A 13,125-nucleotide genomic window follows, 5' to 3' on the forward strand; every position below is an offset into this window, starting at 1 on the left:
TTTCTTTTTATAAATGAGCTATTAAGGCTGTATTTGATTATTTGTAACATCACTAAATCTAAACAATACTTTTGTTATTTTTTAATTTCTTTACATCATCACAAATTGATTATTAATTAATGAATAGACGCTATTGTAATAGAAGTCTTAATAATTAATTTCTAAAATACTTAAGGAATATTTATTACTAAAATTTTATTATTTTATTTTAAGAGTTTGCTTTCAAACATTCTTTTGGAAATCTTTTTATATAAAATCCAAAATAATTTGCTTCATTTATCATTTTCAAAATCACACCTATTTATCAATTTTTCATGACTATTAATTTATTTTTTCTTATATCTAAAATAAAATATCTGAATATATTTAAAATTGTATATTGTATTTTTCTGTTTCTAATTAATTTTTAGGTTTTTTACTATTTTTGTAAATACAATTCATTGTTAAAGCTATAATAAAAGAAATTAAGATGAACTATTTTCTTTTATACAATAAGTATTTTAAATGAAATTATAAACATTTTTAGGCATTTACTAAATTAATTTATGAAAGTTTTTTTTAAATAAATAAACTGTAATGATATTTTATACTTAGCATATAACCTTAAAAAACTTATGTAATTTAAACTGAATTTAATATATTTAAAATAGATAATCAAATTATCCATTTCTCATTTTTACATTCTAAAAGAAAAGAAGTATTTTCCTTATCTTTTTTTTCAGAAAGTTAATTAAAAACTTGGTAAGTATTCTTTATATTAATTTACATTATTAGCAGAAATAAATTCTTATATAATAAACAAAATATTTATGAAAATAATTTATTTTTCTATTTTTAGCGAAGATAAGTCACTTATAAAGCATATATTTATTATAGTAGTGATATTAATATTTTTATTTTTAGAGAGTTGAGAAAAATGAAAATTTAGTTTTAAATATAAAAAACATCAAAAAATACAATTAAATAATGATATTTAGGATTTATTATAATTAAATTTTCAATTAAATATTTCAAATAAAACAAATAGCCTTTGATATATCTATTTGATTATTTTTAACACAAACAATCAAAGAACTTAGAACCCAAAATAGGTTTTTAAACTTAATTACATGTTAAATTTATAATATTTTAAAATGAAAATGATTTTAGAGTAAGACTTATTTATTTGGCTTAGATGATAAACAAAACTTTCTAAATTATATTCTAAAATTATAAGCATAACATTATGTAAATGTTTGTAATTATAGAATGTGTATATTCAGAGAATAAAAAAAATATTTTGAGTTATAACATTAACTAAATTAAATATAATATAATTGAAGTAATACAAACAAGTGCAGTTTTTATAAATTTAAAATACTAAATAAGTTAAATTGTTTATCATGAAACTTGAGTTGAAATATTTTTAGAGTAGATTTATTTTTCTATTAAATTAAATTCTTAAGTAATAAGACAGAATGAATAATGTTTGTTTGTTGTTAAGAATTTTATATATATGTTGGAAGGTTATTAAAATACATTCAAATTGTTTTTATCAGCTCAGTTGCTAAAGACAAATCTTTATAGAGTTGCATTTCGATATCTTCTTTGCCATCTTCAACGTGGACATAATCACTGTAAATTGGTTTTCCATCTTCTTTATAAAGATCTTCAAAGAATTGAATAATGTAATATGTGAATATGCAGTATAAACCGTAACCAAAGAATTAGTTAAATCTTAGCATTTCCATGAGATATTTATACAGAGGAAGGAGATCCATTACGATAACACTAACTAAGTTGGAACAAGCAAATGAGAATTGGTGAAATTCTGGAGGGAGAATAATGTTGAGATAAGTTTAGAGGACTGTCCAAAGCATTTCGTGAGTTCCTTTTGCTATAATAATAGGGATTAAGGATAATATGATGCTTAATGTGTAGCCATTTCCAACTTCTTAGTTTAAGGGGTCAAAAAAGAGACAGCTAATATAAGAAACACCTACTATAAAGAATGAAACTCTAAGAATTTATCTTTCTGGGAACTTAATGATCAAGAATGTTGCACAAAAGTTACCTAGGAATTCAAAAACAGTACTGAAGGCAACATTAGTGTAAATGTCACCACCGAGGTCTCCCATAACTAGCAAGCAACCAAAATATGCTATGTTTGTTCCAAGCCAACATAAAATGAAAATTACAACATTTTTAAAATACTTTTCATTTTCGTGTATGCTCTTGAGCTAGTTTTTAAAGTCTTCCCAAGCAGTAGTATTTGCCTTAGGACGTTTAGTTGAAGAACTGGGACTAGCAGTGCTCTCATCCATGATTTTCAAGGATTCATCCAGTTTTTTCTGTTAAATACTTGCAGCTGCAGGTGCTTTAATTGTGAGTTCATGTTTATCTGTATCTAGCAAACGTTAATTTAAAGCATTTTTCTTGATAACTTTCTTTAAAATACTCGAATTGTTGTTTACGTTAATGTTTTAGCTGCTAGGTATTTTTTGAGTAGAAGTGCTAGGATTTTGAATTTAAGTACTGCTTGTAGGAGTATTAGCAGCAAAGTTAGATTTTGGTGGCTCAGAAGCTTTGTTTTGTTTACTAGCATCTTATTCTGATAATTATTGCTTTAAAACAGGTGGTTGATATTTCTACTATTGTTATTAACCTAATTAATTTGAATTTCCAAGAGGGTTGGACAAAAACGAATCAGAAACAGCATTTTAATTTTGTCTAGAGATAGGTCTTAAGTTAGTAGGCTTGAAGTAAATCAGAAGGCCAGTGAGAATAAGGTAAGGAATACCTGCAAAGATGACAAGAGATTATCTCCAGAAACCAAAATAATAAGTAAAAAGGCAGTATAGAAGCATGAATACAGGCCATGCAGTGTTATATATTGAGGGACCGAATTTGCTTAAAACACCATTAAAGAAGAAATTGAGGTGAGCAAAAATGATACTCATGTAGAGCCCATAGTAAGTGTTCCACACAAACAAAATAGGAATGAGTAAAAAAGGATTAGTAACGAAATAGCTTAAGCAAAGAAATATTCCAGTGATTAAATTTCCGTAAATGAAATAATTATATTGCTTTTTGGGGTGTATGTAAATAGCTGTACCAACGACAAAAGAGAAAATCTAACCAGCAGCCATCATTGTGAGAATAGCTGTTTCTATGAATTTTCTACCACAGTATAGATTGAATTCCATTGAAATGGAGTTGATCTAAGGGTAATCAGTAGAAATTCTATACATCACATTAGAGCTACAAGCATCAGCTTCATCACAAGGTTCATAGATTTATTAGTTATTTGAGTCGAAAGCTCCTAGCTTGGCACAATAAAATTGAGGACGATAAAAAATAATAGGAATAGTAGCATAAACGCAGCCATTAAGAGCAAAAATGAACCCTAAAATGGCAAATCTACAAAGGGTGTTATAATCAGCAATACGAGCAAAGGCCTCCATTTGATCAGGCAGATGAAAAGTAAATCAAATCAACTTTAAGAAAGAAGGTTCTTTAGATTATGGATGGGTAAATAAACCACTTTGGTTGTAAGGGTATAGGAAAATGGGAACAAGAGGTTTAAGTTTGATTAAATCTAATAGAATTAATATACGAGGAGTGAGTAGTGTTTTTAATTTTATTATTTTTGTTAATAATTAATTATATGCTATAGTATTAAATCAAATTAATTTATGATTCAAAGGTAATCGATTGATTTTATCCACTGAAGTACTTTTTTTAATTTTTAAGAGGGATAAAGATAAATAAATCTTCTTTGTAATTAGTTTATTTCTATGATTAGTGAATGAATTAATAAATAAATGAAAGAGTGAATGAATTATTAAATAATTTATTAGTGATTTTGTTTGTTTAGTAAGGTCTATCAAGCAAACAACCAATCTTTGTTTGTCTTATTTTTTCTTTTTTTTTTTGTTTTTGATACTAATTAATTATCGCTTCTTATCTTCATTTTTTCTTTTAAAAGAAAAAGGCATTTAGTGCTCATATAGATAATAATATTACCAATTTGATCATTTTCTTTTTTTTTCTTTCAATTTAATAAAAAAAAAAATAGAAAGATAGATAAATAGTATGAGCGATTTTTATATATTAATTTCTATTTAAATTTAAATTAAAAGACCTTAAAATTATTAGCTAGCTAGCTAGCTATTAGCCTCCTACCCCTCATATCAATTTTTAATTAGAATAAAGAAGGAAGTAATGAAATTTCATTACTCAGAATTAAGGAAAATTGAATAGATTAAATTTAAGTAATAACTATATTAACAAGGCTTTATAAAAAAAAATTGAATATAGATAACTAAAAAAATACTATTTCAGATAGCAAGAATATCTAATAACTTATTATTTAAATTTAATTTTTGTTTTATATTTTTAATCTCTTTTATTTTAGCTAGTACTAGCTACGAAATAAGCAAATTATTTTTCTCTTTATAAATTTCTTTTTGATTTGGAGTAATGAGTTTTTAATCTTAATTTCCCTTTCTATTTTAAAAAGAATGGAATAGACCAGCCTTCTTACTAATCTCTTTACAAATTAAAATTAATTTTGATACAAACGAAAATTAATTTATTAAGTAAATATGTATGAAGCATATCTTTTTTATATGTGGAGTTTTGTTGTCTATAAACATGCATTAAAATTCATAATTACCTCTTTAAATTGATTTATCCACACAGCAGATTAATAAGTAGGTTTTTTAATTAATTGTGCGTATTTATTTTACTAGATAAATAATTCAAATTCAAGAATGATGAATAAAATGTACATACATAAAGTTTTTAAGGTAATAGAAGAAAAAAAGATATAAATAGGTAAACATTCAGTATTTGTTTATCCCATCATAGATAAGTAGATGAGAATCAAAAAGTGTTTAAAATATTTAAATAAAAGAAAATACAATTAGGGATCTTATAATATTTTTGTCTATTTTATTATTTGGACATTGCTCAATGTATTACAAAATATTTATATAAATTGATTGCCAATAAATCAATTTATTTATCATACTGAATATATAATAAATTATTCATTATCTGATTAATACGTTTAAAAATCCAAGCAGTAATGTCTAAATAGTTTGGTAGTACAAAGCTAGTACTAGAGTATTTTATTAATTTATAATTTTTCTTAGTTTTTACTAGCAAAAATATTTTTACTTATTCAAAGATGTCATAAGTATCCTTCTTATTCTGGCAAGGAATACAAATTTGTTAATTTATAACAACAAAGCTAACAATCATTTTAACCCTAAAATTATCTTTTCTTATTCCTAAAATAGAAATAAGTTACATGAGATAAACTTTGTCTCTAAATAAATTGAAATAATTAATTTGTTTTTGAGTTATTCAAATCAATAATATAAAATTAGTATAAAACTATAAATTTAATATTAGAAAAACTACTGATATTTTTTTTAAAAAAACATAGTCATATTTATCATTAAGCATTAATTTTTTTTAGGATAACGCTAATTGCTTGAAATTTATCCTGTATTAGAAATTTTTGATCAGTTTTTATGAAGTCCATTGCTTCGTTTCATGCTTAACTTATTTTATAGTAATCAAATTATTAAAGCAAATAAATAATTTCGAGTTATGTAGTGAAAATAAAATTAAACTTTTTCATTTAAAATATTTCATTTATGTATCATTTTTAATTTTTATTAGTAGAAAAACTAAAAATAATAATATAAGCACATTTAAATACATTTAAAATTTATAATTTTTTTAACTGACATCAAAATCTTCTTTGGATTCTTAAACATTTTTTGAATATTTTAAAATTATTCATACTAATTGAAAAAAATGAAATCAAAAGAAAATATTAAACTAATTACAACTAAATATTTACACAAAATGAAATTTAATTAATTTATTTTTAAATTATTAAACAAGTTTTAATTTTAAGATGGCATTTTACTACAAATAGTAGTACAACCATTAAATTTGCATACATGTTTAAGTCTTACTTATAAGTATAATTTTAAATATACTGAGAAGTATGAATTAACTGTTATAAATAATTAGAGTTCAATGTTATCAAATATTAGTAAATTTGTTTGATATACAACCGTGCAATCACAATCATTCGATATTTTTTTATTATTAAAGTTGTAATAATATTTGTTTAACAATTCACCAATCTATATAGTTTTTCAAGGCTAAAAGGGTTAAAATATTCTAATAAAGAAGTTAGTTTAGTTATAATTTTAAAAAATTGTATGGATTCAGTTAGAGAAGAAGAACTTACACCATAAGTTGCTGCCTCTAAAATATAAAAGTAAACTATCACTCAAAAATAGCAATTTCGCCAATCATATTTTTGTTGATCTAACTAAAATATTTGATGATTTATTTAGTTTTAAAATTTTTTTATTTTTATAAATTCTAAACAGGTTATGGAGATCTTACACAAATAGGAAAATATATAAATATTATAAAGATATAATTCTCTTTAAGTGCAAGTAAGCGCATTTTTTAGTTGTTAAATTTATTTTTTTTCAGTCTTAGCAAAAATAATATTCATCAAAGAAGTTACTCATTGTAAATAACACAACTTCAAAAATAATAAATAGAGGTAATCCTTCGAGATTGCTGAAGGCTATAAATCCTTTAGAAGCGCAATTATTAGAAGCATCTACAAGAGTGCATTTAAGATTTAGATTAGGAGGTGAGGTAAACATTTATTTGTTATTTACCAGCTAAAAATAAACATGATTTATATAAAATTAAGAATTTTCCTCCAAATATTTACTACAAAATATTCACGCATGGAGCTCTAGTAGATTTAAATAGTTTTGCACCTAGAGACTACTCAGTAATAAAAAGAGGAGTAATATATTTAAACAAAATTTGAGAGTAACTTTTGCATAAATAAATTCAACTAAAATGTTAGACAGATGAAAAGAAAATAAAATATGAATAGTATGTTAAAAACAAAGATCAGTATTAAAATTAAGGTTGGTACTTGAGGATAGACAATAATGGGTGGAGACCAGTAAATTTTATAAAATATTACATGAACTAAAATCAATGTATGTAAAACAGATTTCACACAAAGTGTTTAATAAAACAGACTACGTAGAACTATTTTCAGCGAACAAAATTAGGTACTACCATTATAAAAAAGAAAAGAGAGACGAAAAAGTTCAAAAAAAGAAAAGACTAGTAAGAAAATTTGCTAAACATAAATTAGAATCAATCAATCTTTTAATTTTTATATTAGAATAAATTAAGATGGATCTAAAATATGTATAAAAATGCTAGAAAGGAGGAAGAAGAATAAGCTAAGGAGAAGTTTTAAAAAAATGGAATTGATTAGGGTGAGGGTAAAGAAAATCAAGATGATTTCATTACATAATAAAAAGCAAATCAAGACTAATAGTAAGTCTAAGATGAGTTTAACTTGACTGACGAGTAAAGATATTTGAATTACGAAAAATAGTTTAAGGAATTATATGGCGATCCTGATGCAAATGATGATGAGGATGAAGATGATGGTTTGAATGAAGATGAAAGAGTCGAAAAGGAATTTTTGGAAATTCCAAGTGACTTCAATCCTCTGAAAGACCCAAAATATATTGATATGGATGAAAATTAATTTGAAGTTGAAGTAAAGGAACTTATTGAATGGTCTAAAAATTTGGATTATGATGAATATGTAAAGGACTGGTTTTAGTTATCTACTTCGAATGCTTCTGAGGCTTTTACAATTCGCCCGATTAATTAGAACGTGACTTTTTCTACAGCTACATCAAATCCTATTGGGTCAGTAAATTCTAAGAAAGCAAATATCAGCAACACTATGAAAATGTATGTTTGATTTATAGTGGGTAGTATTTCTTATAATTAAAAATAATTGATTGTAATTATTGTAATATTTATTTTAATGATTATCTTATAAAAGTATTAACTATCTATTTTTATGTCATTAATTCAATACGTAATAAAAATAGATATTTATCTTAATGATGCATTTAGTCTTATTCTTTTATTCTATCTATTCACTTTCTTAAAGTATTCATGTATTGCTTTCTATATCATTCAAACAAACAAACAAAAAATTAATTAATTAATTTTTGATCATTTAATTACACTTAACAAAGAAGTGATCGATACCTTTAAACATTTATTTATTGATAACTCTTTTTAGTTTTATTTTTAATTTTTTATATTTATTAGTGATATAAGTAGGAATCATTCATTCTTTTAGATTTTCTAAAAATAATCTATGATAAATAAATGAATTTATTTTATTAAAAAAAAATATTTACAAATATTTTATGTAAGGGAGAACTTTTATATTCATATATCAATATCAATCCACTCATCATTTAATCATCAATCTAGTTTTAAATTAATTATTTTATCTAGAATATAGACAGACAATTTTTTCAACTCTATTTCAAATGCAAAGGAAAAAGTATTCTTAATGTAAACTGAAAGAAAGAAAAGTAATTTTAAAAAATGTAAAGAATTATTTAAAATGAAATTCTATTAATTAACAAAAAATACATCACGTTTTTAATGGAAATAAAATTTATTAATAAATATTTTAATTTGAATGATTAAATTACTCATAAAAGTTAAGTAAAAATTTTGATAAATAAATTGATGTGCATTTTTTGATGGTATTGTTTGTAAATAGAAACTAATTAGCTAACAAACTAACTACTAACAAACAAACTAATAACTTTTTTTTTTGAATTCTTTTAAATCTTTTATAAGAAAAGAATATCTTTTTGCTTTTTGAATTTAATAAATAATAATTGACGACAATTACAAATTTATTTATTAGCTTTGTAAATCAACTTAATTAAAATATATAGTGCAATTTGATAAGAGGCAAATTTAATTATTTGACAGATAACTTATTAAAAAAACAAGATAAATATTAAAACTATCAATTGGTCATATCAAAATAGGTGGGTTAACACACAGTAAGAAAAACAATATTTTACCATGAGCAAAAGGATTGATTATTCTATCAAAATAACTATCATATTAAAGAGAAAATATGTAAATAACCTAATATTAGAAATAGAAATAATTAAAATAGTTTTAAATTTAATGAGATATTAATGATTGTTTAAGCAAGTAAGTAATAGTAGTAACAAACAACAGTATGACATATAAAGTATACATTATTTTACAAATTAAAGTTATATTTTGTTTATATTTGTTTGTTTGTTAGATCTAATCAGGTAGAATGGAAAGGCTTGAATACCCCATATCTGAAGATTGGAAGTAATAGTTGTTTTGATATATTAATTAGGTTATATAGACATTTATAATTTAATAAATTAAAACAATCTTCAAGGTACTGCAAGTATTCATCCTGTATTAAGATGCTTAGGTGTTATCAAACACTTTCCTACTAATAAGGATTAATTGATTTGTGTATTTATTTGTGTACTCATTCAATCATTCACTCGTTAAGATCGTAGCAGAGTAAAGTGTGAGTACGAGTCTTAGAAACTCTTTACAATTCTTGTCCCATAATCTTGTGGAAACCTACAAACATCAAAGTTTGAATCTTAGATCCGATTTCAGTAGTTTTGTTGTGAAGGCAGACATAAACTCTTTCAGCACCAGTGCCTTCAGCAATGTCTAAAATTTTCAAGAAAGTAGACTTGGTAAGGTGTTCCAAAGGACTCTTGTCAGATAATTCAACAAAGAAATTTTTGTTGTTGACATCGTAGAAACATTTGAAAGTGTGTAAAGGAGTATTTCTTTATCTTTCACCAAGATAAATAACTGAGGCAATATCATAAATGATGATTTCTCTGTCATCCAAGGCTAATTGGGTGAGGAGTAATTCATCTTCCAAGCTAGGTTCCATGACTAATTTTTATATAAGAAATAATTTAGATATTGAAAAATTAAATGTAAATTTGAAAGTTGTAGACAGTAGTTTGAATTAAAAAATCTAACAAAAAATCAAACTAACTAACTAACAAAAGAGTTATGCGATTCTTTCGCTGAAATTAATTGATTGTCTTTGTTTAAATATTATGAGCAAGACAAACAATTAATCAAACAAGCGAAAGCAAAAATAAAAAATTTAATTAAAGTAGTCCTTAGTTAGTTTTGTTTTTGGACTCTATTTTAATTAATAAGGAATGTAAGTTAAATATCTAATAGATCAATCAATGAGGAAATAATTAATTACCTTTAGGTTCATTAGTCTTAACTTCATTGTTTTCTCTTCCAATTGTGAATTAAAAGCTTCCCTTCCTAATTGATTTAAAAAAAATATTTTAATAAAAAAATGCTTTAAATTTTGAAAAGTGAAAGATATTTTATTGAATAAAAGATGTTTCTTTGATATCTTGTTATATTGGAGTATCAAATTATCATTCTTTCATTCAATTCATTAATAAAGGAATATTTTAAATAATTACTTAGTGAGGTTTCTCTTTTCAGCTTCACCCACAGACATCCTGTTCATGGAATTACTAGACTACATCATGTTAAGTTCTTGGTTAAGGTTAATTAATTGGGCCATTTTTAATAAAAGAAAAATTATTCAACTCGCCTATGTGTCCGCAGACTATTATGTGTTGTAAAAAGGTAGCTGTTCGCTTATTTTTTTTACTTAGTTTGGTTTCGGTAAGAAACTTTTTTTTTTGTGTTTATAATTAATTATAAGCATTTAGCTCGCTTATTTTCTCAATGTTTAAAGCTAAATTTGAGTGAGTATCTCTTTGCTCTATCTTTAGAAATCCCCCTTTCTTTTCTTATTATTTAATTTATTTCTTTGATTTTTCTTTTTCTCCCCACTGCATGCTTAATTTATTTATTAATTAATTAGCCAAATCATTCTATTTTTCTTTCTTTACCCACCTATATTAAATTTCTCATTATCATTTTCAATAGCAAAATTAATTAATTTCAATTATTACAAGGCAAGGTAATAGTATTCCATTTATTTAGCTTCCTGCTTCAATATAATTAATAATCTAATTGCATTTATTAACCTTACCCCTTCGTTAAATTCTCCAAGTTATTGTGATTATCCTCTTCTTTACTTTATTTAATTATTGATATATTTTTCTTATGCAATCAGGCAGGCAGGTCTTTTTATTCTAAATTATTGAAAGGTTGAAAAATCTGGCTGCCTAAAAAGCTATATTTGATTCATTTAAATAAATTGGTATATGTTTATTTTATATTTTCATTGAGTTTCTCATTCTTTTACATTTTTTAAAATAAATAAATAAAGAATTTTTTAATGTTTTTTAGAACAGTATATAAACTAACAGGTGGAACATTTATTGAATATACATAATACGATCATATAATTATTAGCCAATATTTGTTTATATTAATCACCTAAGACAATGTTTATTAAGTTATTTTATAATTCCTATGTTTAAAGCAATATAAATAATAAATAGCATTACGAAATGATTGCTGAAAATATTGTAACGAATATATTTTTTGTATTTTTTTACTAACATTGATTCCTATTCCGTCCATTGTCTAAAACGCATTTCTTGGGACACTTCCATAAATTTTTTTAAAAAAAAATAGAAAATATAATGCAGTACTGAGATTATGCATAAATAATTAATGATAAAATCAAAGTAACACTTGCTGAATTATTTTTTTTATCCTTTGATACTTTGTATAAAATTTAATTAAGTCTTCTAAATAAATAAACATCGTTTTCATAAGGTAATCTTCTAAGAATTTGCTTTTTATATATTGTAAAAGTTGGGTAGATGATTTAATTAAAAAAAGTAAAAATTAACAAAAGTATGCTTTGGTTTTTTAATAAAAATCATAGTAAAAAAAGAAATTTAATTTAAATAAAATACACATAATAGAATGATTATTTATTATTTTTGATAAAAAACTCTTTCTAAATTTTGATAATGCAATCGTAATGCCCCCATTTTTATAAATAATATAAAGATACATGTGAGTAAATGCAAAAAAATACATATTAATAGAAAGATCAATCGCTTTTTTAATATTTATAATTAAATTTTTCACTGATTAAAATTTTGACCAGTAAATTTGTAGATCAATTTTAAAAGTACCTCATGAAGAAGCGAATTAAAATGACCTACAATATGGAGTTTAGTGCTTTTATAAAGTATCTATTTAAGTATTAAAAACATCAAAAAATATGTTTAAATCCAATCCAATTTAAAAATTCTTTTCTATTACAAATTTGAATAAACAATAACTAAATAATTAGGTTTCAGATTACAGTTAATTTATAAACCCTACCACCTCTTATTCTACATTATTTAATATATCAAGCGATGTAGACTCATCATAGTTACTGTTTACTTTAAAATTTATACTAATTAAATTTACACTAAAATTTGGTATTCTTGATTGCTATTTTTCTCTATAGAATAATTTTAATTTTTAAAGACAAACAAAAAATTAAGTTTTTTAAATTATTTACATTGTTAATGTTTTCAATCTAAAAAAATATCTAATTTAATCTTTTTAATACCTCAATAATAATCTGAATCTAAATTATTACATAAAATATATACAAAAGTGCTATTTTATGTAAATTAAAATACACCAAAGATGATATTAGTAACAATTTTTATTAACAATAAATAAGAGGCGAAATATCTTTAAAATATATCTAAGCAATAAATTAAATGCTAATAAATAAAGGCCTATGCTTTTTTTAATTCTTTATTTAACATTTTTTAAAAAAAATTGTTTATAAAAAATTATGTTTTTTACATATATTTAAATATTTTTTATTCATTTATTTTAAATAATAAATTATCTAAATAAATAAATAAAAATAACATAAATAATATGATATACACATAAGTTATTTTTATGGAGTATAAAGTAATTTAATTCAAGTAAAATAAAAATAATGTTTTTTAAATTAAATAATTTATTACCTTTAATTTAAGATTAATTCTTAACATATTTTTATAGTAATATGAGAAATAATCACTTTGGACTAAATATAATAAAGAGAAAAATTTTAGTTATTTAGTAATATTACTATATGTTTACATCAGGGAAACTCAAAATTAAAATTATTAAGTAAATATGTAAAAAATTAAATACTTATTAAGATATTCTTTATTCGAATTACAAAGGAAAGATTAATAACTCTTGATTATA

The 13,125-nt window shown here is 23.1% G+C and overlaps 4 protein-coding genes across 4 annotated transcripts; 1 reads left to right on the forward strand and 3 right to left on the reverse strand. All coding sequences in view use genetic code 6, as the record gives it.

Moving 5' to 3' along the window:
• Window positions 1-1,520: 1,520 nt before the first annotated feature.
• Window positions 1,521-3,443, reverse strand: TTHERM_01193590 (transmembrane protein, putative; the record flags this gene model as incomplete). The annotated part of the gene is made up of 1 exon (XM_001030002.1): window positions 1,521-3,443. One exon carries the CDS (start codon window positions 3,441-3,443, stop codon window positions 1,521-1,523), a length of 1,923 nt encoding a protein of 640 aa, XP_001030002.1.
• Window positions 3,444-6,227: 2,784 nt separating this feature from the next.
• TTHERM_01193620 (hypothetical protein) lies at window positions 6,228-7,828 on the forward strand (the record flags this gene model as incomplete). Its single annotated transcript, XM_001030005.2, has 7 exons — window positions 6,228-6,286; window positions 6,402-6,470; window positions 6,582-6,681; window positions 6,740-6,838; window positions 6,902-7,003; window positions 7,054-7,173; window positions 7,232-7,828. 7 exons carry the CDS (start codon window positions 6,228-6,230, stop codon window positions 7,826-7,828), a joined length of 1,146 nt encoding a protein of 381 aa, XP_001030005.2.
• A 1,605-nt stretch (window positions 7,829-9,433) lies between these two features.
• Window positions 9,434-10,513, reverse strand: TTHERM_01193630 (ornithine decarboxylase antizyme protein; the record flags this gene model as incomplete). The annotated part of the gene is made up of 3 exons (XM_001030006.3): window positions 9,434-9,849; window positions 10,178-10,242; window positions 10,410-10,513. The coding sequence occupies 3 exons, from the start codon at window positions 10,511-10,513 to the stop codon at window positions 9,434-9,436; spliced, it is 585 nt and encodes a 194-aa protein (XP_001030006.1).
• A 681-nt stretch (window positions 10,514-11,194) lies between these two features.
• On the reverse strand, window positions 11,195-11,931 carry TTHERM_001193630 (transmembrane protein, putative; the record flags this gene model as incomplete). Its single annotated transcript, XM_012800345.1, has 2 exons — window positions 11,195-11,771; window positions 11,831-11,931. 2 exons carry the CDS (start codon window positions 11,929-11,931, stop codon window positions 11,195-11,197), a joined length of 678 nt encoding a protein of 225 aa, XP_012655799.1.
• Window positions 11,932-13,125: the final 1,194 nt, after the last annotated feature.

This window comes from Tetrahymena thermophila (genome assembly GCF_000189635.1).
Source record: "Tetrahymena thermophila SB210 genomic scaffold scf_8254361, whole genome shotgun sequence".
Lineage (NCBI taxonomy): Eukaryota > Ciliophora > Oligohymenophorea > Hymenostomatida > Tetrahymenidae > Tetrahymena > Tetrahymena thermophila.